The 27,352-nt window shown below is 43.3% G+C and overlaps 1 protein-coding gene across 50 annotated transcripts in view; it reads right to left on the reverse strand.

Annotated features, from left to right (window-relative positions):
• Nucleotides 1–27,352, reverse strand: part of LOC141257608 (protocadherin Fat 4-like) — a 468,540-nt gene that overhangs the window by 418,355 nt on the left and 22,833 nt on the right. For all 50 annotated transcript variants that reach the window (XM_073672347.1, XM_073672333.1, XM_073672313.1 and 47 more), the window contains 8 exons: nucleotides 18,535–18,645; nucleotides 17,920–18,033; nucleotides 16,838–16,928; nucleotides 15,922–16,034; nucleotides 14,882–15,055; nucleotides 5,999–6,121; nucleotides 5,098–5,355; nucleotides 2,396–2,494 (listed from right to left, as the gene is read on the reverse strand). In XM_073672347.1, the coding sequence (XP_073528448.1) occupies nucleotides 2,396–2,494; nucleotides 5,098–5,355; nucleotides 5,999–6,121; nucleotides 14,882–15,055; nucleotides 15,922–16,034; nucleotides 16,838–16,928; nucleotides 17,920–18,033; nucleotides 18,535–18,645 (1,083 nt within the window). The remainder of the gene's footprint in view (nucleotides 1–2,395; nucleotides 2,495–5,097; nucleotides 5,356–5,998; nucleotides 6,122–14,881; nucleotides 15,056–15,921; nucleotides 16,035–16,837; nucleotides 16,929–17,919; nucleotides 18,034–18,534; nucleotides 18,646–27,352) is intronic.

The following is a 27,352-nucleotide window of genomic DNA, read 5'->3' on the forward strand; positions in this document are numbered from 1 at the left end:
GAGCATATTATACCTACAGTGGCATGTAAAAGTTTCAGCACCCCTGATCAAAATTACTGTTATTGTGAAACAGTTAAGCAAGTTGAAGATGAAATGATCTCTAAAAGGCCTAAAGTTAAATATGACACGTTTCCTTTGTATTTTAGGCAAATATATATATGTATATACAGGGTGGTCCAAAAGTAGGTGGACAGAAAGTGTAGTAAGGTTATGAAGGGGGAGATTTATCAAACATGGTGTAAAGTGAAACTGGCTCAGTTGCCCTTAGCAACCAATCAGATTCCACTTTTCATTCCTCACAGACTCTTCGGAAAATGAAAGGTGGAATCTGATTGGTTGCTAAGGGCAACTGAGCCAGTTTCACAGATCTAGTTTTCACAGATAGATCTCCCCCAAATCTGTTCTCTTTTCAGATAATTCAGATAACACATAATGGCAAATAATTTAAATACAGATCAAAGAAAATGGATTTTAACAGAATATTGGAAACCTTAAAATGCTGAAACCGTTGGAGCAAATTGGGTTGAAACATTTGGTACTCAAGCCCCAAAGAGACAAACCATTTACCGCATTGGTGACAAATTCAATGCCACTGGCTCAATCCTTAATGCTCCAAAAACTGGTCGACCCAAAACAGTCTGTACAGAAGATAATAAACAACTTGTTGCTGAAACATTTGTTCAGAGTCCAAAAAAGTCCACCAGAAGAGCCTCTTTGAAATTGGGAATTTCACGAACTTCTATCATGCGAATCCTGAAATCTATTGGGTGGAAAGCTTATCGTCCACGTCTAATTCATGGTTTATTGGAGGATGATCCAGACAGGCGACTGCAATTTAGTGTTTGATAAATCTCCCCCTTCATAACCTTATTACACTTTCTGTCCACCTACTTTTGGACCACCCTGTATATTATATTTTTTTTCATTTTAAAAATTGCAAAAAGGAAAATAGACTGATGCAAAAGGTTGGGTACCCTTGGAGATTTGTGTGCTCAGATAACTTTGACCAAGGTTTCAGACCTTAATTGGCCTGTTAGGGTTATGGCTTGTTCCCTATCATCATTAGGAAAGGCCAGATGATGCAAATTTCCCAGTTTTATAAAAACCCAGCCTCCTCTAACTTTGTGCTGAAAACAGCATCCATGGGTTCTCCTCAGCAGCTGCCTAGCACTCCCGAAATGAAAATGGTGGCGGCCCACAAAGCAGGAAAAGGCAATAAGAAGATAGCAAAGCATTTTGAAGTTACCATTTCCTCAGTTGAAAATGTAATTAAGAAATGGCAGTTAACAGGAAGAATGAAGGTTAAGATAAGGTCAGAAAGACCAAACAAAATTTCAGTGAGAGCTGCTCATAGGATTGCTAGAGAGGCAAATCAGAACCCCCGCTTGACTGCAAAAGACTTTCAGAAAGATTTAGCAGACTTTGGGGTTGCACTACATTATTCTACTGTTCAGAGACACCTGCACAAATATGGCCTTCATGGAAGAGTCATCAGAAGAAAACATCTCCTGTGTCCTCATCATAAAATTCAGCATCAGAAGTATGCAAAATAACATCTAAACATGCCTGATGCATTTTGGAAACAAGTTCTGTGGACAGATGAGGTAAAAATAGAACTCTTTGGCCACAATGATCAACATGTGTGGAGAAAAAAAGGGCACAGAATTTCAGGAAAAGAACATACAGCAAACAATTAAGCATGGTGGTAGATCAATCACGCTTTGGGGTTGTGTTGCAGCCATTAGCACGGGGAACATTTCACAGGTAGAGAGCAGAATGGATTCAATGAAATGTCAACAAATTCTTGATGCAAACATACCATCTGTAAAAAAAAGCTGAAGTTGAAAAGAGGATGGCTTCTACAAATGGATAATGATCCTAAACACACTTCAAAATCCACAATAGAATACCTGAAAAGGGGCAAGCTGAAGGTTTTACAATGGCCCTCACAGTCCCCTGATCTGGACACCATTGAAAATCTGTGGCTCAAAATAGCAGTGCATGCAAGGTGCCCCAGGAATCTCACAGAACTGGAAGAATTTCCCAAGGAAGAATGGATGAAAATCCCTCACACAAGAATTGAAAGACTCTAGTCTGGCTACAAAAAGTGTTTACAAGCAGCTATGATACTTTCAAAAGGAGGTGCTACTAGGTACTAACTATGCAGGGCGCCCAAACTTTTGCATCAGCCCATTTTATTTTTTGTAATTTTTAAAATGTAAAAGGAAAAAATATATTTTTGGGGGGGCTAAAATACAAAGGAAAAGTGTCATCTTTAACTTTAGGCCTTTTAGAGATCATTTCATCTTCAACTTGATTAACTATTCACAATAACAGTGATTTTTACTGGGGGTGCCCAAACTTTTACATGCCATGCCTATATTCATCACATTACCTTTCTCGGTGGACTTCCTCTATCCGATGCTATTAAAACTATTTCAAATTTGTCCTTTACTTCTCTGTCCAGAGGACCAGAAACAAAAATATTACCATTCTAAAACAGAAATAACAAGGCAAAATTAAATCTGGAAAATAATGCATCATATCACACCATGCTCATTATACAGTTTAAATGTTGGCAAAACTGTTTACCTAAATGTTATAAGCTGATAGATTTGTGCCTAAACTAGAGTAAAGGTAGACTAAATTATAATAATTTTATCTATAAACATGTTTATAAATACTACACATATGCTACATATATAATGACACTACTAAATAAATAGTAAAAATAAACCAGTACATTATACTGAACGACCCATTAAAGTGCCCCTTTTAAGTCATTCAAAAAGTTAGGAGCTATGATATTCATGCAATGACTGGTAACACCTAATAGTATGTGGTTAGAGAGAGTATACACTGAGGACACATTACCTAAGATGAGACGTTCACTGTATGAGAAATTACTAGGAAGTCATTTAGCCAGTGATTTAGGGACCTTCCCACTTTCTGAACTTGGATCAACATGGAGAAACAGCATGGAGAAATCATCAGGGACACAGAGGCTCTGATGAAGCCGGCTTGATCTAGAGAAACCTCTCGGTGGATGAGACTTTGTTTAATATTTTAATGCATTGAACTATATTCTCTTTCTCAGTTTCGGATGCACACTGCAGAAGCAACAACCCAACAACACAATGATAGGCAGTAATGCCTGTACTGTGATGCTACACAAACTGATATTGTACAAAAGAGCAGATTAGCGGGGTTTTTTTTGTTTTTTTTTAATTCTGTTGTCTTTGATATCCAATAAATCTTGATAGTTTAGTGTGAAAATGAATGTGCTACTTACAAAGTTATGAATAAGAAGTATCACTTCGAAACTCGTCAACCAGGATTTTGAAATATTTCCCTTGGGACTTTCTCCTCGGATGATACATTCATCTATTCTAAAGATGTGGATTTTCCTTTGAATTATGTTTTTATTGATGGAACACTAATGGAATAAAGTTTGCATTTTCCTGAAGTGCTGGATCAACTCCCTCCTTTTTGTGGACTGCCTTTCCTTGGATTTAGGATCCTGTGCACTCGTGGATGGGTGAACTGATCACATCTCTTTTTTGATTATTGCTTACAAAATAAGCTGCATTAATAGTGCAATGAATACATTTTTTTGGCCTAATTGTAAGTGGTGGATTAATAAAGGATGTTTATACTTGTCACTTATTATGGTCTTTTAGTGAATACTGCCAATAAAAAGCCACAGTTTTTTTCACAAGTGGTATTTGCACAAACATTTTGCAGGTTGAAAAGGGAAATGATTTATTAAACTGCACATGTGGGAGGTCTGGGACAGTTTTGGGGCATTGTCGGCCTGATCAGATGTGATCCAGGGTGGAAATGATGGCAGAATTCAAACGTTCTTATAATGCCAACACCAACATTAGTAAGTACGATAAAGATCATAACACACTCCCTTTGGGAGGAATTTATCAGAAGAGGAATTTATGCTCTGTTTTACCTATTTGTACACAATGTTTGATAAATTCAGCATGTCCTACTGAGTGAGAATTGTGACTTTTTTCTACTGTTTTGGTCGGGATCTCACGAGCGTATGTTTACTCATGCGAGAGAGTCGGATTGATTATGTAAATGACACTGGGCTCAAACTCTGATCAGAGTTTGATCTGAGTGTCAGCTTAGTGACCCAATTCTATCAGATGCGAGAACTGTAGGACAGGTGAGGAGAAGATAGGGAACAAAATTTCTCTATCTTCGCCATTCTGTGAGTCCGCTGTTTTCCATGCACCCATAGACTTGAATGCATGAGTGAAATCCGATTTGCTCAGTAAGGGCTCGCTCTCACTTGAGATTAAATCGGACGAATGTAATCCGATAAAAAATTGGATTGCATTTGGATCAATTTAATTCCATGATGGTGTACTCAGTGGCGTTTTTTTTCCCAGCGCCGATCAAATTGCGATCGGGCTGGAAAAAAAACGCAGCATGCTGCGATTGCATGCTGCATTCGGATAGAACGCACCTATATAAGCCTATGGGTGCGTGTGAAACATCGCACTGCATTTGGGTACCCCCTGAGTGCAGTGCGATACCCGCCAATGTCAGCAACAGAGGACATGGAGAAATTGATTTGTCTGTCTCCTCCGCAGCTGTCTTACGATCCTCTCTGTTCGATAGGATCGGAGCACGGAGCACTGACATTCGGCTCCCGCTCGCAGCAGAGCGGGAGCCGAATGTTATTAGCATATTGCATCGGATGCTATACGCTACTGGGACCCCGGCCTAACTCACAGCACGCTGCGATTTTTTTTCTCACATGAATTGGCTTGAGAAACAAAAACACTGATCAGCACTGCCCAATAGAATAACATTGATAAAACATCGGATAGCACTCTTTCGATGTATAGGCTGGTGTGAGCGAGCCCTTAAAGTCGCAATTCAGAAATCTGGGTTAAATCTATGACATAGCCTCCTCAGCCACTATCCCACCACAACCAAATTCCGTTTACGTCTGTAGACATGACATGGAGCTTTGTATCAGAAAAAACAAAGGCTTAAACACGGCTAAAGTTATAAAAGGAATTACAGTGATCATCACAAAAAATTTCATTCCAATACTTATACTAATAATCTTACTTCTTGCACTCTGAAACTCTTATCTCCACTTTCAGCATCTGCAGAAATTGTAACATATCCATTTAATCCTTCATCTAAGTCAGTTACATTTAACTTAGCCACTAGCACGGGTGAGGTGTCTGTGTAGTCCCCTTCAGGTATCGTATAATGGAGGGGCAGGTTATGAAATTCTGGATTGTTATCGTTGACATCAGTAATATTTATGATGACCTCCGCACTGGAATTTAGGCCACCCGACAATGCATCAAACACCCAGACCTGCAAAATATGTCATATCAAATACTCTACTCAAAAATAGTTCATGTCAACAAGCATAAGGAGGTAAAATTTAGTGAAATGGTCAAGAAATGCTTTGCACAAAATGTAGCAAAATTTGTTCTATAGGGTCAGTTTTTTACTATAGTGAGAGCAAACTACATTGGTGAAACCAGTCGTGAGGGAAATTTCAAGGTGCCCAAAGCACTGCAGGCAAACATATGACTCATTGACATGGATTATTTGCCACATCTTTGATAAAACAAGGTGTAGTGTTGAGTCAATGATGGCCCAGTGAATCATTACTGACCAGTCCCTGGTAATCTAATGGTGCAACGTCCAATCACTAGTAACACAATGCAGTTGTCCCTCATTCATGTTCATTTTGGCACAATTCCTAGTGACCCAACTGTTTGCTGTCCAACCCTTCTTTAGTTCCTGAAGACTACATGGACAATATTCAGTTCCTAGCAGAGTTCAACTTTTTCTGCTGGGAGAAACATCCTTAGACAGTAAAAAATATAGAGTAATAATAGACAATGTATAACAAAGGAAAGTGAGGTATACTGATTTTTTCTGCATGCTGTGAGAGGGGAGGAAGTGCATCTAAGAGTGATAACATGTTACTAGAACAAACATAACTTACCTGGACATTTATTCTTGGTGTTAATTCTCTGTCAAGCTCGCCATTAATAAAATACATTACCCCATAATGGTTCACAGTGAACATTGTATTATTGGCTTTGAAATGTCCATTGGATAGCCCATCCTAAAATGTAAAGACCTTGTTATGGATAACATATTTGTTGTGGCTCTCCTTTTCAATATCTTCCAAAAATTATTTTCAAAATAGTGCAAAAAAAATGACAGGTCAATCACATACAGTTATATGAAAAAGTTTGGGCACCCCTATTAATCTTAAGCTTAATGTTTTATAAAAATTGGTGTTTTTGCAACAGCTATTTCAGTTTGATATATGTAATAACTGTTGGACACAGTAATGTTTCTGCCTTGAAATGAGGTTTATTGTACTAACAGAAAATGTGCAATCTGCATTCAAACTAAATTTGACAGGTGCATAAGTATGGGCACCTCACCAGAAAAGTGACATTAATATTTAGTAGATCCTCCTTTTGCAAAAATAACAGCCTCTAGTCGCTTCCTGTAGCTTTTAATGAGTTCCTAGATCCTGGATGAAGGTATGTTTGACCATTCCTCTTTACAAAACAATTCCAGTTCAGTTAAGTTTGATGGTCGCCGAGCATGGACAGCCCTCTTCAAATGATCCCACAGATGTTCAATGATATTCAGGTCTGGGGACTGGGATGGCCATTCCAGAACATTGTAATCGCTCCTCTGCATGAATGCCTGAGTAGATTTGGAGCGGTGTTTTGGATCATTGTCTTGCTGAAAGATCCATCCCCTGCTTAACTTCAACTTTATCACTGATTCTTGAACATTATTGTCAAGAATCTGCTGATACTGAGTGGAATCCATGCGCCCCTCAACTTTAACAAGATTCCCGGTGCCGGCATTGGCCACACAGCCCCAAAGCATGATGGAACCTCCACCAAATTTTACTGTGGGTAGCAAGTGTTTTTCTTGGAATGCTGTGTTTTTTTGCCGCCATGCATAACGCCTTTTTGTATGACCAAACAACTCAATCTTGGTTTCATCAGTCCACAGGACCTTCTTCCAAAAAGAAATTGGCTTCTCCAAATGTGCTTTTGCATACCTCAGCCGACTCTGTTTGTGGCGTGCTTGCAGAAACGGCTTCTTTCGCATCACTCTCCCATACAGCTTCTCCTTGTGCAAAGTGCGTTGTATAGTTGACCGATGCACAGTGACACCATCTGCAGCAAGTTGATGCTGCAGCTCTCTGGAGGTGGTCTGAGGATTGTCCTTGACTGATCTCACCATTCTACTTCTCTGCCTTTCTGATGTTTTTCTTGGCCTGCCACTTCTGGCCTTAGCAAGAACTGTCCCTGTGTTCTTCCATTTCCTTACTATGTTCCTCACAGTGGAAACTGACAGGTTAAATCTCTGAGACAGCTTTTTGTATCCTTCCCCTGAACAACTATGTTGAATAATCTTTGTTTTCAGATCATTTGACAGTTGTTTTGAGGAGCCCATGATGCCACTCTTCAGAGGAGATTCAAACAGGAGAACAACTTGCAAGTGGCCACTTTAAGTAGCTTTTCTCATGATTGCATACACCTGGCAATGAAGTTCAAAGCTCAATGAGGTTACAAAAACAAAAAGAGTGCTTTAGTAAGTCAGTAAAAAATAGGTAGGAGTATTTAAAACAAGAAAATGATAAGGGTGCCCATACTTATGCACCTGTCAAATTTTGTTTGAATGCAGATTGCACATTTTCTGTTAGTACAATAAACCTCATTTCAAGGCAGAAACATTACTGTGTCCAACAGTAATTACATATATCAAACTGAAATAGCTGTTGCAAAAACACCAATTTTTATAAAATACTAAGCTTAAGATTAATAGGGGTGCCCAAACTTTTTCATATAACTGTATGTCAGAAAAAGTCTGTATAGTGGAGGTCCAGTAGCACTCGACCTGCAATGTCAGATACCTTTCCTTACTAACACAGAAAAATGTTTATGCCAACATGAACCCAAGACTTGATGGTTACATGGTTTGACTTCACACACAATGAATGAGTTATTTCAGAACTTCAAATTGCTTTGGATATACAAGTCTCTAACCAAAGCCCGAAGCACCGCGAGAACCGCCACACATTCTCCCAGAGGTTCAGATTGTCCTGACATAGGTTGACGGCTGTTGGTCAAACCTTGTCGTGCTTACATGTTTAGTGGGGTTGCACTAGCCTCTTTTGTTCTGACATTGGCCATTGACCGGCCACAGCTGCAAACTTACAAAAGTATAAACTGACAAACATATCGCTACCAAATCAGGCTGTGGGGCACACGTTGCGGTATTGCCGCGTTTTTGCAGCATTTTTGAAGTGTGAATTTGACGCAAAGCCTGAAGGGATTCCTGATGCCATCAAAGTGAAAGAGAATCATGAAGTGTCATGCATATGTTGCTTATTTGTGACTTTCAGATTTGGTGCAGATTCAAATCTACAGCATGTAAATTCTTTCAGCATTTTTGCAGTGTTTTTTTTACCAACTGACTTCAATGAAGTCACTCAAAAATGCTATAAAAACGCAGGTATGAAATTATTTCAGATTTGCTATCATTTTGTAGTATTTTTGCTCCAAAAAACGTAGGCGTGTAAAAGGAAAAGGACCTAATGTCACCAGGAGGAAGAGGAAATTCCACCATTTTGTGTATATAGGTGAGTATGTGTGTGTATGCATGTATGTGTGTGTCTATGTATATATACATTGCTCAAAAAAATAAAAGGAACACTCAAATAACACATCCTAGATCTGAATGAATGAATTATTCTCATTGAATACTTTGCTCTGTACAAAGCTGAATGTGCTGACAACAAAATCACACAAAAATCAACAATGGAAATCAAATTTATTAACCAATGGAGGCCTGGATTTGGAGTCACCCCCAAAATTAAAGTGGAAAAACACACTACAGGCTGATCCAACTTTGATGTAACGTTGCCCTCCTACGGCCCCCTCCACATCTCCTGGTGTACTGGCCTGTCTCCTGGTAGCGCCTCCAGCCTCTGGACACTACGCTGACAGTCACAGAAAACCTTCTTGCCACAGCTCGCATTGATGTGCCATCCTGGATGATCTGCACTACCTGATCAACTTCTGTGGGTTGTAGAGTCCATCTCATGCTACCACGAGTGTGAAAGCACAACCAACATTCAAAAGTGACCAAAACATCAGCCAGAAAGCATTAGTACTGAGATGTGGTCTGTGGTCTACACCTGCAGGACTACTCCTTTATTGAGGCTGTCTTGATAATTGGCAATAATTTCCATCTATTGTCTATTACATTTGCACAACAGCATGAGAAATTGATTGTCAATCAGTGCTGCTTCCTAAGTGGACAGCTGGATTTCACAGATGTTTGATTTACTTGGAGTTATATTCTGTTGTTTAAGTGTTCCCTTTATTTTTTTGAGCAGTGTACATATGTGTATGTATGTATGTATATATAGTACAGACCAAAAGTTTGGACACACCTTCTCATTTAAAGATTTTTCTGTATTTTCATGACTATGAAAATTGTACATTCACACTGAAGGCATCAAAACTACGAATTAACACATGTGGAATTATATACTTAACAAAAAAGTGTGAAACAACTGAAAATATGTCTTATATTCTAGCTTGTTCAAAGTAGCCACCTTTTGCTTTGATGACTGCTTTGCACACTCTTGGCATTTTCTTGATGAGCTTCAAGAGGTAGTCACCGGAAATGGTTATCACTTCTCAGGTGTGCCCTGTCAGGTTTAATAAGTGGGATTTCTTGCCTTATAAATGGGGTTGGGCCCATCAGTTGTGTTGTGCAGAAGTCTGGTGGATACACAGCTGATAGTCCTACTGAATAGACTGTTAGAATTTGTTTTTTGGCAAGAAAAAAGCAGCTAAGTAAAGAAAAACGAGTGGCCATCATTACTTGAAGAAATGAAGGTCAGTCAGTCCGAAAAATTGAGCAAACTTTGAATGTGTCCCCAAGTGCAGTTGCAAAAACCATCAAGCGCTACAAAGAAACTGTCACCTCTGCTTCTGAGGATAAGTTTATCCGAGTCACCAGCCTCAGAAATCGCAGGTTAACAGCAGCTCAGATTAGAGACCAGGTCAATGCCACACAGAGTTCTAGCAGCAGACACATCTCTACAACAACTGATAAGAGGAGACTTTGTGCACCAGGCTTTCATGGTAAAATAGCTGCTAGGAAACCACTGCTAAGGACGGGCAGCAAGCAGAAGAGACTTGTTTGGGCTAAAGAACACAAGGAATGGACATTAGACCAGTGGAAATCTGTGCTTTGGTCTGATGAGTCTAAATTTGAGATTTTCGGTTCCAACCACCGTGTCTTTGTGCGATGCAGAAAAGGTGAACAGATGGACTCTACATGCCTGGTTCCCACCGTGAAGCATGGAGGAGGAGGTGTGATGGTGTGGGGGTGCTTTGCTGGTGACATTGTTGGGGATTTATTCTTAATTGAAGGCATACTAAACCAGCATGGCTACCACAGCATCTTGCAGCGGCATGCTATTCCATCCGGTTTGCGTTTAGTTGGACCATCATTTATTTTTCAACAGGTCAATGACCCCAAACACACCTCCAGGCTGTGTAAGGGCTATTTGACCAAGAAGGAGAGTGATGGGGTGCTATGCCAGATGACCTGGCCTCCACAGTCACCAGACCTGAACCCAATCTTGATGGTTTGGGGTGAGCTGGACCGCAGAGTGAAGGCAAAAGGGCCAACAAGTGATAAGCATCTCTGGGAACTCCTTCAAGATTGTTGGAAGACCATTTCCGGTTGCTACGTCTTGAAGCTCATTAAGAGAATGCCAAGAGTGTGCAAAGCAGTCATCAAAGCAAAAGGTGGCTACTTTGAAGAACCTAGAATATAAGACATATTTTCAGTTGTTTCACACTTTTTTGTTAAGTATATAATTCCACATGTGTTAATTCATAGTTTTGATGCCTTCAGTGTGAATGTTCAATTTTCAAAGTCATGAAAATACAGAAAAATCTTTAAATGAGAAGGTGTGTCCAAACTTTTGGTCTGTACTGTATATGTATATATATACATACAGAGTGGAGAAAATAAGTATTTGACACACTGCCGATTTTGCAAGTTTTCCCACCTACAAAGAATAGAGAGGCCTGGAATTTTTATCGTAGGTACACTTCAAATCTGAGAGACAGATTCTACAAATAAGAACCAGAAAATCACATTGTCTGATTTTTAAACAAATAAACTGCATTTTATTGCATGAAATAAGTATTTGATCACCGACCAACCAGAAAGAATTCTGGCTCTCACAGACCTCTTTGTTTTTCTTTAAGAAGCCCTCTACTCTGCACTCATTACCTGTATTAATTGCACTTGTTTTTACTCGTTACCTGTATAAAACACACCTGTCTACACACTCAATCAATCACACTCCAACCTCTCCACCATGGCCAAGACCAAAGAGCTGTCTAAGGACATCAGGGACAAAATTGTAGACCTGTACAAGGCTTAGATGGGCTACAGAACAATAGGCAAGCAGCTTGGTGACAAGGCAACAACTATTGGCACAATTATTAGAAAATGGAAGAAACACAAGATGACTGTCAGTCTCCAATGGTCTGGGGCTCCATGCAAGATTTTGCCACATGGGGAAAGGAGGATTCTGAGAAAGGTGAGGAATCAGCCCAGAACTACATGGGAGGACCTGGTCGATGACCTAAAGAAAGCTGGAACCACAGTCTCAAACATTACTGTCAGTAACACACTACGCCGTCATGGATTAAAATCCTGCAGGGCATGCAAGGTCCCCCTGCTAATGCCGGCACATATCCAGGCCCATTTGAAGTTTGACAATGAACATCTGAATTATCCAGAGGAAGCATGGGAGAAGGTTATGTGGTCAGATGAGACCAAAATTGAATTTTTAGGTATCAACTCCACTCACGGTGTTTGGAGGAAGAGGAAGGATGAGCACAACCCCAAGAACACCATCCCAACCGTGAAGCATGGTGGGGGAAACATCATACTTTGGGGGTGCTTTTCTGCATAGGGAACAGGACGAATGCACTGTATTAAAGAGAGGATGGATGGGATCATGTATCGCAAGATTTTGGCCAACAAGCTCCTTCCCTCAGTAAGAGCATCGAAGATGGGTCATGGCTGGGTATTCCAGCATGACAATGATCCGAAACACAGAGCCAGGGCAGCTAAAGAGTGGCTCTGTAAGAAGCATTTCAAGGTCCTGGAGTGGCATAGTCAGTCTCCAGACCTGAACTCAAAATCTTTGGAATGAGCTGAAACTCAATGTTGTCCCAAAACCTGAAGGAAATGTCGTAATTGCAAACTAAGGTTTCTCTACCAAATATTAAGTTCTGTTTTTCTATTGTATCAAATACTTATTTCATGCTATAAAATACAAATTAATTATGTAAAAATCATACATTGAGATTTTCTGGATTATTTTTTAGGATTCTGTCTCTCACAGTTGAAGTGTACCTACGATAAAAATTACAGACCTCTCCATTATTTGCAGGTGGGAAAACTTGCAAAATCAGCAGTGTATCAAATACCTATTTTCCCCACTGTATATACACACACAGATATAATTATTTATCTGCTGAAGAGATATATATGTATATTTTTATAATATGCTGTGGGGTTGTCCAATTATATATACATAGATATCCATCAGATATATAATTTCACAACCCCACTACACATTATAAAATTGCACCCTTTAGTGCTTTGCATATGGAGCTTATTGTACTGCTTTGTATTAACCTAATAAAAAAACAAATGAAAAAAATTACGTGGGGTCCCCCCCATTTTTTGTAACCTGCAAAGGTAAAGCACATAGCTGAGAGCTTATATTATCTGGCTGGTAACATAGATGGACCCTTCCCAGCTTAAAAATAACAGCCCGCAGCCACCCTAGAAGTGAAGCATCACATGAGATGATCAAATTCTGACGCTTTGCCTTGGTTCTTCCCGATTGTCCTAGTGGTTTGGCAATCGGGGTAATGGTTTTTGGGGTTTGTCAGCTGTGTAGTGTCCAAAAACAAAGTTGATATCAAGCCCTGGTGCTAGTAATGGAGAGGTGTATATGAAACAGCCCATTACTAACCCAGTAATAAAAAACACACACAAAAAATACTTTAATGAAATAAACGCTCCCTCATTCTTTCCCTGGTTCACCAGTTTATTTATTATTAGATACTGCAATGCCCTACATGGGGTAAGCGAGCGGCATAGCAAATCAGAAGAATTATACTACATTTATAATTGGAGGTATTTTCTAATATTATTATTATTAATAATAATCCTACTACATATTGGGATAGGATCTTGAATATGAGACGACCCCTTAAGGCTATGTGCCCACGATGCAGAAATGCTCAGGATTTTTTCCTGAGTGTTTCTGCATCTCCCTGGCAGAAAAAAACGCATGCGGATTGTACATGCGGATTGTGCATGCGTTTTTCATGCCAGGGACATGCGGATGTGAAGCGTTCTTCACATGCATTTCCGCATGCGGGTGTCAAGCGCTTTCCAAGAGATTTTAGCATCACTTGGAAAGTGCTTGACAACTTGGTCACACTATATAAATCCATGCAAACGGCATGGATTTTTATAGTGTGACCCGAGAGAATGGTTAAAAATAAAAAACTAAACCTATACTTACCTTCAGATGGCCCCCGGAGTCTTGCTGCGCTCGTTCCTGGCTGCCAAAAGATCGCAGTACGCTGTACTGAAAGACCTGCCGTCACATGACTGTGACGTCACCGCAGGTCCTTCAGTCCTGCGCGATCTGTCGGCAAGCGCAGGGAAGGAGTCCGGGGGCCGTCGGAAGGTGAATATAATCTTTATTTTTTATTTATTTTTTTTTTTTACAGCTTTTAATGGTACCTGGGTGTGGAGGAGAGTCTCCTGTCCTCCACACCCGGGTACCATCCGCACATTAGAACGCGCCAATTACGCAAGTACAGATGCAGTCTTGCGGAATTGGCGCGTTCTAATGCAAGTCAATGGCAGCGAAAACGCAGCGGTTCCGCAAAATTAATGGACATGCTGCGGATTTTTGAGCGCAGCATAAACGCTGCGGAAAAATCCGCAGCATGGGCATTGAAAGTGCGGAATTGCATTGGAGACCATGGGGGAAGGTTTACCAAGTGTTTCCCAAGCGTTTACGCTGCGGAAATTCCGCAGCATTTACGCTGTGGAAATTCCGCAGCGTAAACGCTTGAAAAACGCATCGTGGGCACACAGCCTTAATTTGCACTCAGAAGCTCTGCTCACCCAGACAGCATGCAATCACCCTTCTTTCCCAGCTCCTATCTACTTACAAGGGAACACTCTCTATCAAGGCATTCTCTTCCTCAACTCCTTTACAGACCACTGATCTCCTATCACTTATACAGCCATAGAGGTAACCCACTTCCAGCTATGATCTTTCAAAGAACAAGCATGTGAGTGAAAACGTAGCAATGCATGCATTTATATATGTAATCTCTCCATTGCAATAAGCGGAATCCACACAGGAATAATTCCATGGAATCTGTCACCATGACAACTCTTTCTACTATCAGTCATCTAATAAATGGTGTAAACCATTTGGGGTGCTGCCAAAAAGTACTTTGTATTTAAATGCCACAGTTCCCTTACTTGGTTGGCCATGTGGCCATGTTGTTGCATCCTTCTTATATGTTTATCTAATCCTATTAAATGCCCTTAGTTAAAGGGGTAATAGATTTCCTTTTAGTTTAATGATGATTAGTCTCTACATTCAAGGAGGTACTTGACTGACCTTTTGCAGGACTCACCATATCATGATAATTTTTAGGAATCCCTTTTAACATACATATATAGATAGATACTATTGTCTTACCTGGTCCTTGTCAGTGGCTGGAAGAACAAGAATCATTGATCCAGATGGTGAGTTTTCAGGTAATGATGCCTCATAGGTGGATTGAGAAAACTGTGGAGTGTTGTCATTTTCATCCAAAATAGTGATCATTACCACAGAGTCTGCACCTTTAAGTTGATTATTTTGTTGAACAGCCTAATGCAAATGATATAGTCGTTATTTATCTATAATTCAAGTCTGGGGTGCACATAGAAATCATAGAACCCCAAAGCAAAAAATTGCACTCTTCTATACCCAAAAATAAACACATTAAAGAAATCTACAATGTCTTCTAGTTGAGATCATTTGCCTTCCCTCCTCTGTCTTCAGCAAAGGGGATTCTAGCTGTGACTTTCCTGTAACTTCCAAAATCGTTGTTACTGCCCCCTAATACTGTTCCAGGTGCACTGCCCGAGTTCTCTCATAATGGGCCTATTTTGCTCCCACTGGTGCACCTAATATTGCATCTACTATGCCCCCCTTGTAGTGTATCCCCTGTCACCTATAGTATTTGGCTTGCATTGCCCATGCATTGTGCCTACTTGTTCCAATAATTTTCAGAAAAGGGATCCAGCTCAACGGATATAATTTACTTGAATAAAGGTGCTAATTGCACCAGAAATGCGTTGGTGTTCCTGCTAATGGACCGTCTCTGAAAGTAGCAATGTTTTTATAACTTTACAAATAAAGTTGAAGATTTTATATCCATCGAGCTGGATCCCTTTTCTGAAAATTATGGCTGTTTTGGTCCCTGGAAGTCATGCTGCTCCGAAGAAAGTAAAAAGACTGTTTCGGTGAGATGGCTTTTCGTTTCTGTGTTTTTGTAACGATACCTACGTGTACTATGCCTGCTGTGCCCTATCACCCCTCCGATGTATTGTGCCTGCTGACCTTCTTTTCACAGACTAGTACATCTTTTATAGTTATCTCTAGTGTTTTCAGATATCAAACTTTCAGAAAAAAACTCTCTAATGCGTGAAGAAATATTATCAATAATTCACTTGTTATCAACAGCATGTTACCTTAATTTCTACAGTGATCAGACTGACAGTTTCTCTGTCTATTTCCTTATTAACAGAAATAATTCCATCTGCTTGTTCAATAGAAATAAATTCTGTAACCTCAGTAGGATACACTGCAATAGAAGAACAAATATTGTATGTTTGCTGTCTACCGCAGTGGGAAAATTACATCGTAGTTGTGATGTTATGAGCCAAACTGGCCTGGTGGTCTTCTGCCACCACACATTGATACATCCGCTGGAAGCATACAGCTGATCAGTGGGTTTTCTGCCTGTCGGACCCCCACCAATCTGATATTGATGGCCTCCCCCAAAGATCAATATCAAACTGTTAGAAAACCAGTTTAAGAATGAGATGTGAGAATCACATGAAGATATCAAATCACCATTTTCTCTTCTATGTAGCAGTTCTATGGCCTGGCTGGCTAGCTGAGGAACATCAGCATTTTACATTAGCATTCCTGAGTTAAAATTAGGAGTGGAACATACAGAGAGAAAAACTATAAGGCCACGGCCCCACTATCAGTATTTGGTCAGTATTCGGTCAGTATTTTTTCTCAGGAGCGGGAGACAAAATCAGATGAGGAACAATCAGAGAAAAGGTATAATAGAAACAAGTCATCAATTCTGCATTTATCACCCACTCCTGGTTTTGGCTCCCATTCGTGAGAAAATATACTGACCGAATACAGACCAAATACTGATAGTGGAGCCGTGGCCTAAATGAATGATTCCCTTCTCTTTTATGTTCTGGAACCCCTGATGGCTTTCAAATATTGATAAAATAGAGACTAAAAATACTGATGTGAGAACAAGGTAAATCTTTAAATTCGCTAGTAGGGTAATTGAAATTGGCTTTTGTAGAGACACCCCTTTAAATTGCTGCAAGATTATTGTACATATTCAAGAACACTTACCCTTGCTGATCGAATAATATACAGTCTCATTTATACCAAGATCACCATCAACAGCTTTTATTGCTTCTGGATGAGTAGATATTTTGCCTATCTAGAAATTAGAAAGCGCCAACAGTTTCATAAAAAAGTAGACTGAATGAACATTTCACTGTAAATACTAACACATCATTTTGCTTGTTGCCTGCACTATGAAGATCACCTATCAGCAGGTCTAAAATGGCCAGTTCTTGGTTTTATTTTATTCTTGCTGCCTCCCTGAGTAATTCATTTATTTTTTTTAATCCAAAATAGGATCTATAGATATGGGCCTTTTTTTAGTGCTACTTTTTATGTTTTTTACCAAGTGGGTGGTGCTCACAGTACAGTAATGCAGAGCAGCCTAAAGACACGCCCTAGAGGATCCCGTGAGCAACACCCCCTTGTAAAGACCATAAAAAGCTGAACTAGATAAAAAAGCCTATATCTCTGGAACCTTATAGCAGATATAAAAAAATAAAATAATCAAAATACTCAGCAATGCAGCAGGAATAAAATAAAAGCAAAAACTGGCAACTTTTGACCTGGGGACAGGTTCTCTTTAAAGATAATCTGTCAGATGGTTTTTGCCCCCAATACTGCCAAGATCATATAACTGTTATGCTCCATTACTGTGTAAAGGTATATTTTATAGCCTGAGATATGGCTCATTTTGGTGAAAAAGGAGTTAGAAGTTTAATGCCAATGTGCACAGCATATAAGTTTCCTGTTTGCAGTTTACGAGGTGGAGATGCTCCGGATATAAATCAAGCAACAATTTGACTTTATTGTCAGCCCTGAGGACACAGTGCACCACCCCAAGAACAGAGGTCAAATTGGGCAGGATTAGGACACTGTTAACTTGACATTTTGATGAGAGCCTTCACTTCTTTGACTGCAAACAGGCATATGGTATGGTATTACCTTGGATTACTAAGAACACCTTTACAAAAAACAGGCACTGAAAGGTGTAGTTAGTTGTGGTGGTTGTTTGGGGGCATAAAGCATCTGACAAGTTCCCTTTAGCAATAAATAATATGTATAACTGGGGGTAAATAATGTCTCACCTGATTTTCTGATATCGAGCCTTCATATAAAGGAAAAATAAAATGAGGGTTCATAGTATCAACATCTTGTATGTCTATATACACAGGCACCGTGCTGGAAAAGCCCGATGAGTCCTTCATTGAATATAGAAAGAAAATGCATCAATATATGTACACTATTGTTGAGCGAACGTGCTTGGATAACTTGCTAACTGAGCATGCTCGTAAGTTATCCGAGTAACTTCGGCGTGCTCTGCTAATATGTTTGACTCCCTGCGGTTGTATGTTTTGTGGCGGTAGACAGATGCAACACATACAGGGATTGCCTGTTTGTTAGGCAATCCCCACATGTGTTGGGGCTGTCTACCACCACTAAACATACAACCGCAGGGAGTCAAACATATTAGCAGAGCACGCCGAAGATACTCGGAAAATACACGAGCATGCTCAGATAGCAAGTTATCACTCATCACTAATGTACACTTGAAATTCTTCAGAAATACATAAAGTAATATTATTACTATCATTATTATGTATGTGTTAGTACTGACTACAGCTATTTCCATGACTCTGTACATCTAATGATAGGAATATTAGTAGCACATACATAGTACATACTAATTGTGGACATCTTACCACAGCTCCAGCATAAAGCTCAAATCTGTTAATCAGGTTGTATTCTAATACTTTGGCCAATGTTACCTCTCCATTTAATGGATTCATGTGGAAATAATCATTTTCTGGTCCCTGTATTAAAGAAATAAACACTTTATAAATAAATAAGCGGGTTCGGACATAATTTGGACCATAAATACTTTGGTAGTTCTATATATGCCTATTTAGAAGTTTTAAATACATTTACATTTGTTTCTGAGTCTCAAATATTCATCTTATAAAAAAGAAAAGGCTGTGCATGTGGATATTCCTTGTCCTTAGGATCTTTATGAATTGGCTCATTCTTTTACTTCCTACTCCTTGTATAGATTTATCCTCTGCCTAACTGCTCTACAGGGGGATAGATTAAAATAATGACTACATCTGGAAAAAGAGGTTTAGTCTACTGCTCTAATGTCCCAGCATGGGACCGAGCCTTCTGACTACTTATGCAGTGGTGTGTGAAAGTTTGTGAAGTCTTCAGAATTTTTCATATTTCTTCATAAAACTACATTAGACTTTCATACAAGTCTTAAGTAGTAGATAAAGAAATCAAACAAATTAATAAAAAATAATAGACTTTTTTATTTATTTATTGAGTAGAATGATCCAATATCACATGTCCATGAATGGCAAAAGTATGTGAACTCTCAGGATTAGTATATAACTTGAAGGTGAAGTTGGATTCTAGTGTTTGCAATCAATGTGTGACCAATCAGGTGAGTGAGTGACCTGTTTTATTTAAAGAACAGAGATCTATCAAAGTCTGATCTTTATAACATATTGGTCTAAATGTATAATGGCAAGAACAAAGGGGGTTTCTCAGCACCTCAGAAGAAAAATTGATGTTGCTCATTAGACTCGAAATGGTTACACAACCATCTCTGAAAAGTTTGGGATGCACCAATCCAGAGTCAGACAGATCATGTATAAATGGAGGAAATTCAAGACCATTATCACCACAAGAGTGGCTGACCAACAAAGTCATATAAAGATCCCTGAGTTCACAAGGAACCCAAGGTAACCAATAAGCAACTAAAGGACTCTCTTACATTAGCTAATGTTAATGTTCATGAGTCCACAATTAGGAGGCTATTGAGCAAAAATGGTGTTCAAGGCAGGATTGCAAAGAAAAAGCCATTGCTCTCCAAAAAGAACACTACTGCTCAACTACAGTTTGCTAAAGATCAATTGGACAAACCAGAAGGCTATTGGAACAACGTTTTGTGGATGGATGAGACCAAAATAGAGCTTTTTGGTTTAAAAGAGAAGCTTTATGTTTGGAGAAAGAGAAAAAAAATGTAATTAAAGGGTATAACCTCATGCCATCTGAAACACAGTGGTGGTTGTCATAGTTTTGGGCCTGTTTTACTGCATCTGAGGCAGGACAGCTTGCTATTACGGAAGGAACAAAGAATTCTGAATTATAACAGGAAATTCTAAAGGAAGATGTCAGAACACCGGTCCATGAGCTCTATCTCAAGAGAGCGTGGGTCATGCAGCAAGTCAATGACTCAGCACAAGTCCTGACCTTAATCCAATAAATTTTTTGTGGAAGGACCTGAAGTGAGCAGTTCATGGGGGAAAACCCACCAACATAACAGAGTAACACCTGTTTTGTAGAGAGTAATGGGCTAAAATTTCTTTAAAGGGAATCTGTCACCACCTGGGACGTATATAACCTATTAATATGGGCATACAGGTGATAGATATGTTAATCTAGTCCTACCTGTATGCCTCATATTAATAGTCTTGTTTTGTGAAATCTTATATTCTATCTTTATGTTAATGATGCCTGTGGTTCTTTTAGAATGTTTATTTTCAGTTCTGCCATAATCATATGCTCGTGCTCTGGGGCAGGACTTTAGGGAGGGGCTGTAATTGATGTTCTCATTATGTATTCATTTCTCTGGCCTCTGACAGGTCACTGTGCTTTCAGTGACCTGCCTAATATTTAAAATATTGCCTTTGTAATTTCCCTGCCAATGTGAAATTTACAGGTCCCAAAATAGCATTTTTTTGGAAAAAAAATTTGGGTGCAGCAATATGCACCGCGCATGCTCAGTAGCACCTCTCGGCAACCGAGAAATGCTCCTGCGTAAGAACAGGCGGCAGGGGCCATATTGCGGCAGGCAAATTTCTTTTTCCTCTAGCAAAACATGTTACCTATATAAAAGACACCTGTGCACACACTCAATCACACACCAACCTCTTCACCATGGACAAGTACAAAGAGTAATATTCGTAATTGCTATACTCGTAACGAGTACTTTGTAATAATCACGTATTCGTTCCGAATAGCGAGTACAATGTAAGTCAATGGGAAATGCGAGTAATTTTCTGCTGGACCCTACAAAAGGGTCTGGGGGCCTGAGGAAAAGGCTGAAATGGATGGGAAAGTGATGAAACAGAATGGGAAGAGCCTGGAGAATGTGCCTGCATGCATTTCTGACTCACATATGGTTTCTGGGAATAAGTTTGTCGCAGTGTTTTGCCACTTTTACAGACACACAAGAACAACTACCAAACCTAACCTAAATTGCATTTAACAGGCCAAAAAGGATAGGAAACAGTTTTTCCTGCATATTCACTTGTATATAAGGCTAAATAAACCAGAGAAACTAGAAAATATCCCTTTTAGCCTTTGTTCACACATACTGTTGTGGCTTTTTTACAATCACCTTTTACAATTGTGAGGGCACTGATTTATACATTTTGTAGGTGACGCGCCCCCAGGACCGTGGGGTACTCTGCAGCTGGGCCTCTGGCTGCTGGGGGATATCACGGTGGCTGACCCGGTCCGTGGCCCAGGGCGGTCAATAAAAGGGGGGGGTGATTATTTATAGGGGATTTGTAAAGTTTGTGACGCCACCTGTAGATTGCGGCTAAAGGGTGCCGCCGCTGCGGAGCAGTCCTCTGGAGCTGGTGTTATGGCAGCAGGGATGGTGTGGCTCTCCACAGGTAGAGCTAGCTCCAGGGCAGTGTAGGTAGTGTAGGTTGCGCTGGGCATTGTAGTGCCGGGAGGGAGAGATGGCGCAGATGAAAGAAGGAACGGAGGCAGTGCAGTGCAGTCATCCAATTTTTTACTCACAGTTCTTATGACAGTTCCACGGGTGCACTGTACAGGTGTCAGCCTCCCACGTCGCACTGCGGTCACCAGGCAGGGGTTCAGCACTTCCTCAGGCAGATTAGGAGTACTGGATAGAACCCATATTTCTTGTGTTCCTAGCTAGACCGTCTTCACGCTGGGTCTTTCTCTCTCCTGCCCTGCGCTTCCCACTCTCAATCCCGCTCGGGTGCTCTGAAGTCTCTCCTGTATTGTTGGAGTTCCCGAACCTGCTTGACCCTCACGGGGATTAGAATGAGGCTTCGGCAACTGACTATAGAAGCCAGAAGCCTCTGGTTTTCCCAGCCGAGACCTGGAGTAACACGGCTGGACCAGGGGCCGGTCCCCTTCTTGCGGCCTACGATCCCTCTGTCTTCTGACAGATGCGGGGTGTATGGGTGCCGTCCTGCACTCACCGTACCCCCTATGATCCCTTCTTTAGATCTGCTCCCCACCTGAGCCTCTAGGACTGGGCCCTACTTGTGGAGCAGAGCTCCTAAAGAGACTCTGCTCCCTGACTGACTTCAGTCACTGACTGCCCTTTCTGTTCTGCACTGCCACCCTAAGATGGCCTCCCTTTTAATATCTCACTCTATAGTGCTCCTCTAAACTGCTTCCTCCACCCACACCCACTACTGGTTCCCCCTACCTTTGGGTTCCCCCTACTCCAGCCAGGGACAGGGCTCAGCAGAAAACACATTGCATCTTGCCCTTCCAGCCGGCCTGGAGTAGTGTAGTGTTGGATGCAGGTGTTGGGGTTCCGGGCAGCACTCCCTCCTTACCTGAGAGAAGGAGACACCACACCTCTGGGTGAGATGCAGTACCTCTGTGGCGACTGAACCCTCAGGGGCGCCACACTCCCCCCTGGTAAAACACAGCACGTCCGCTGGCTGGAACAGAGTAAAACAGGGATATCACAGACATGCAAATTTTTAAGAATGCATTCGCATATAAGATAATAAAACTTTTTTCCCTTTATGGGAGGCACATCACTTTAACGTTACAGGATATATTTATCAAACATTATAAAACACTTTTCATAACGTTCTTGTAACAGGGTGTAACAGTAGCAGCATGAGGGACCCGTCCGCAAACCCTCAACGTAGGCCCAGGGTGTGGCTGCAGGGCATAGGTGATCCTGGTGCTGGACCACGTCTTCCGCCACGTCAAACGGGTTTTTCTTCTGAGGTCATATGATTGTACTTATAAAACCAATAGGAAATGTAGCGCCCCGAGGGTTCGGCCGCTACAGGGGTATTGCACCTCTGCCAGAGGTGTGATATTCCACTCCCGGGTAAGGATGGAGTATGGACCAGGGCTCAGCTAGCTGCATGCATCACACACACCCCATTTCCGGGGGACAGCTCAACGGTGCTCCCATTAGTACAGTAATGCAGGCACGACAGACCATGTCCCTGACTGGAGTGGGGAGGGGGGAGGAAAACCCAATGATGTAGGAGCAGAAGGGGACGGTTTCTGAGCATAGGTAGGAGCTCATTGGTTGCTGGTCACCTGAGCTCACACACTAGGGGAGGGTATATAAGGTGGGCACCATCTTAGTTCTGGGTTGAGTTCAGTGAGAGAAGGAGTTCAGCCAGAGAGGGCTGACAGGGAGTTGTGGCTCAGTCTGGGCCCAGCTCCACTTGGCAGGCCTAGGGTGAAGGCCGGAGCCAGAGAGGAGAAGAGAACAGGAACAGAAAGGAGCAGAAACAGAAAGGAACAGAAAAAGAAGAGAAGTACCCAAAGTGTAGAAGGGCTCAGAGACAAGAAGGCAGAAGGGACCCTAAGGACCCAGGAAATTACGGGTGACGGGTCAGGCAAGAAAAGGGTACCGGATCCCAAATTGGTGGAGGAGAAACTACCCTCAGCCAAGAACCGGAGGTCGTGATCATCACTTGGTGCGACCCCCTGCTAAACCTTGCTAGGAAGGCACCATATAGGATAGTGGGAAACGGGGCCCACGTTTACCTGCATAGATCCGCGGCAGCTGGACAAAAGCTTGGTCACTGGTGGGGCACGAGCCAGAGGAAGGATAGAAGGGAGTCCTGTGCCATACTCCGGAATTGCCTGGGGGTTGACTGAGCCCCTCTCCTGGTGGACGCAGCACGGCTCGGGCAGTCACTACCGGTATCGAAGTGGCTTGGAGTATATGAACTGTGAGTAAAAGACCCTGGACTGCAACATGTTGTCTTTGTGCTTCTTACTTTGCCAGCACTAACGGTACTGGGACTCCCTGCATCATTACAATCCCCACCATCCACGCTCAGTGCCCTGGGGCTGCACTCTTCCCGTGGGGAGTTACACTACCTCAGCTGCACACACCATCAGCCTCAGTGGACTGCCTTGCAGCGGCGGTTCATAATAGCCGCAATCCACGGGTGGCGTAGTCGGATATTACCTACAGCACATAGTAGACTACCACTGGTCTGACCACCCTGAGCCACGGAACCGGGTCGCCACTACTACTCCCAGCATTGCCCTGAAGCCCGGTTCCGAGTGCCCCAAGGCCCAGGGGGTGAGTCAGAAGCACTTTAAGAAGTGCAGAACTATTTACACAATAAGTCTTTGGCTGTTCACAGTCCCCAGCCTGGAGTCTGTATACCCTGATGGGTAATTATGAAAACACACACTCTAAGAAAACATTATTGCAAACTTCAACTACAGCACCCTTACGGGTGACTATTTACATAGTGTCCAGTCCCACTCACTGTACTCAGTAATGGGGTCCCCGCCTGGGGTATTTTTGATTCTTACCAGACCCAGCCGGGTCATAAGGTATGTCCTGCGGGGGGTGTCCTCGATTACACGGTACACTTGTAGGGCGTACCACCCGTGCTCCCCGTGGTGACGTGTATAGGTGACTCGGTCACCGGGGGATAGATTCTTGGCGGGATGGCCCTGTTCCAGCTCGGGCTCACCATCCCGCCGGTTCACGAAGACGTCCCTCGCAAAGTCGGGATCCCGTATGAAGCCCCACGCAGCCTTCAGGTCGAACTTCACTACGAGTCCTTCCCCACAGGGGCTGGGGTGGGCCGACTCCGCCTGACGAAAGTGAGCCTTTGTGGCCTTGTTCCGGGCCTCCAGACGCTCGCAACGCACCCGCCGAGCGTGCCGCTCCTTCTCCAGCTGCTGGAGCTCCCGCCTGCAGAATTCCTTCCTCTGCAGGGCTTCGGCCTGGATCTCCTGCAGAAACCCCATCAGGTCGTCCCCCCCTGGTTGTCCCAGCAAAACTCCTCTCCGCTGGGACAGGCAACTGGGGTCGCTGGTGTCGGGAGTAGCGGGCACGGCTGCTGGTCCTCGAACCGGGCGGACCAGTCGAAGGTCGGCGCGCCGTACACCCACTCGGGTGCCGGAGGTGGAGGATCCGGTAGGGCCTCAAGCAGAAGGCCCCTGGCTTCGGCGCCCGGAAGTGGAGGCTCCTGGAGGGCATCAGGTGGAAGGTCCTCCAGTTCAGCGCCCGGGGGTGGAGGTTCCGGGCTGAGCAGCTGCTCCAGAGAGGTCATGGCGGTGTACGGGGAGTGCTGGTGAAGGAGGCCCAGGAGCAGGTCAGCGATTGCAGCGCCCGGGACAGGGGATTCCTTCCTACCTGCTCCTGTGCTGCTCACGGCCTCCTGGGATTCAGTGGGCTCCGCCGGGGCTGGGGTGCCGCTGCTGGCATCCAATGCTGCTCTCCGCCGGGCTGCCAACTTCTCCAGTAGCTCACTCCTCTATTTGGTGACCGCTGCCTGCTGAGCCCTCTCAACTTGCTGACTCAGCTCCAGAATCTCAGCCTGGAGGAACTCTGCATCCTCCGGGGATAGTTTTCCGGCTTCTCCCTCCAGGGTGAGGGGAGTCGCTTGCCACTGCAGCAGGCCAGAGGTGGAGGCTTGGTCCTGACGTCCGTCCATGCTGGCTGCCGGGTGCTCTCTGTCTAGACTGGTTAAGACCACACCCTGTCTCCATTCCTTCTCTCTTCTTCCCCTCCCCTGTCGGGGGCGGTCCCATGGCTGGTTGCTGTCGGTCACTCCTTGTGACGTCCTCCCTGCCTTGACGGACACATCTATGCGGACAGTCACTGTTGCAAGGGGCAGGGTGTGTTTTTGGCTCCATTCTGGGACCCAGCCCACGATGGAAGGATCTATATTGTTGTCCTTGATCACGCACATAATGGCGCCCATTTTTCTGGGGCGGGCGCCACATTCAATGCAGGAAAACAGTTCCTTAGGCACACAATACCCGCTGATAACGGGCTGGTCACGTATCCTGTTTGTGACGCCAGATTTGACGCGCCCCCAGGGCCGTGGGGTACTCTGCAGCCGGGCCTCTGGATGCCGGTGGGGGGATATCAGGGTGGCTGACCTGTTCCGTGGCCCAGGGCGGTCAATAAAAGGGGGGGTGATTATTTATAGGGGATTTGGAAAGTTTGTGACGCCACCTGTGGATTGCGGCTAAAGGGTGCCGCCGCTGCGGAGCAGTCCTCTGGAGCTGGTGTTATGGCAGCAGGGATGGTGTGGCTCTCCACAGGTAGAGCTAGCTCCAGGGCAGTGTAGGCAGTGTAGGTTGTGCTGGGCGTTGTAGTACCGGGAGGGAGAGATGGCGCAGATGAAAGAAGGGACGGAGGCAGTACAGTGCAGTCATCCAAGTTTTTACTCACAGTTCTTATGACAGTTCCACGGGTGCACTGTACAGGTGTCAGCCTCCCACGTCGCACTGCTTTCACCAGGCAGGGGTTCAGCACTTCCTCAGGCAGATTAGGAGTACTGGACAGAACCCCTCTTTCTTGTGTTCCTAGCTAGACCGTCTTCACGCTGGGTCTTTCTCCCTCCTGCCCTGCGCTTCCCACTCTCAATCCCGCTCGGGTGCTCTGAAGTCCCTCCTGTCTTGTTAGAGTTCCCGGACCTGCTTGACCCTCACGGGGATTAGAATGAGGCTTCGGCAACTGACTATAGAAGCCAGAAGCCTCCGGTTTTCCCAGCCGAGACCTGGAGTAACACGGCTGGACCAGGGGCCGGTCCCCTTCTTGCGGCCTACGATTCCTCTGTCTTCTGACTGATGCGGGGTGTACGGGTGCCGTCCTGCACTCACCGTACCCCCTAGGATCCCTTCTTTAGATCGGAGCCTACTCCTCTGCTCCCCACCTGGGCCTCTAGGACTGGGCCCTACTTGTGGAGCAGAGCTCCTAAAGAGACTCTGCTCCCTTTCTGACTTCAGTCACTGACTGTCCTTTCTGTTCTGCACTGCCACCCTAAGATAGTCTCCCTTTTTATATCTCACTCTATAGGGCTCCTCTAAACTGCTTCCTCCACCCACACCCACTACTGGTTCCCCCTACCTTTGGGTTCCTCCCACTCCAGCCAGGGACAGGGCTCAGCAGAAAACACATTGCATCTTGCCCTTCCTGCCGGCCTGGAGTAGTGTAGTGTTGGATGCAGGTGTTGGGGTTCCGGGCAGCACTCCCTCCTTACCTGAGAGAAGGAGATACCACACCTCTGGGTGAGGTGCAGTACCTCTAAACCCTCAGGGGCACCACATAGGTCCCTCTGTCATACATCATTTTTAGTTCGCTATTCCCCAGCACTTTACAATCACAGCTAGAACGCACCAGTAAGTATGTTGATACTCAGGCCTCAGGTGGCTCTGTAACATGTGTTTTGGAGGGACAGCTATTACTTAGACATTTGGGCAGTCCCTCCATCATTGACACTCAGATAGTGG

Source organism: Phyllobates terribilis, unplaced genomic scaffold, assembly GCF_046119375.1.
Source record: "Phyllobates terribilis strain yellow unplaced genomic scaffold, ASM4611937v1 Scaffold_3__8_contigs__length_932513732, whole genome shotgun sequence".
Taxonomy (NCBI): Eukaryota; Metazoa; Chordata; class Amphibia; order Anura; family Dendrobatidae; genus Phyllobates; species Phyllobates terribilis.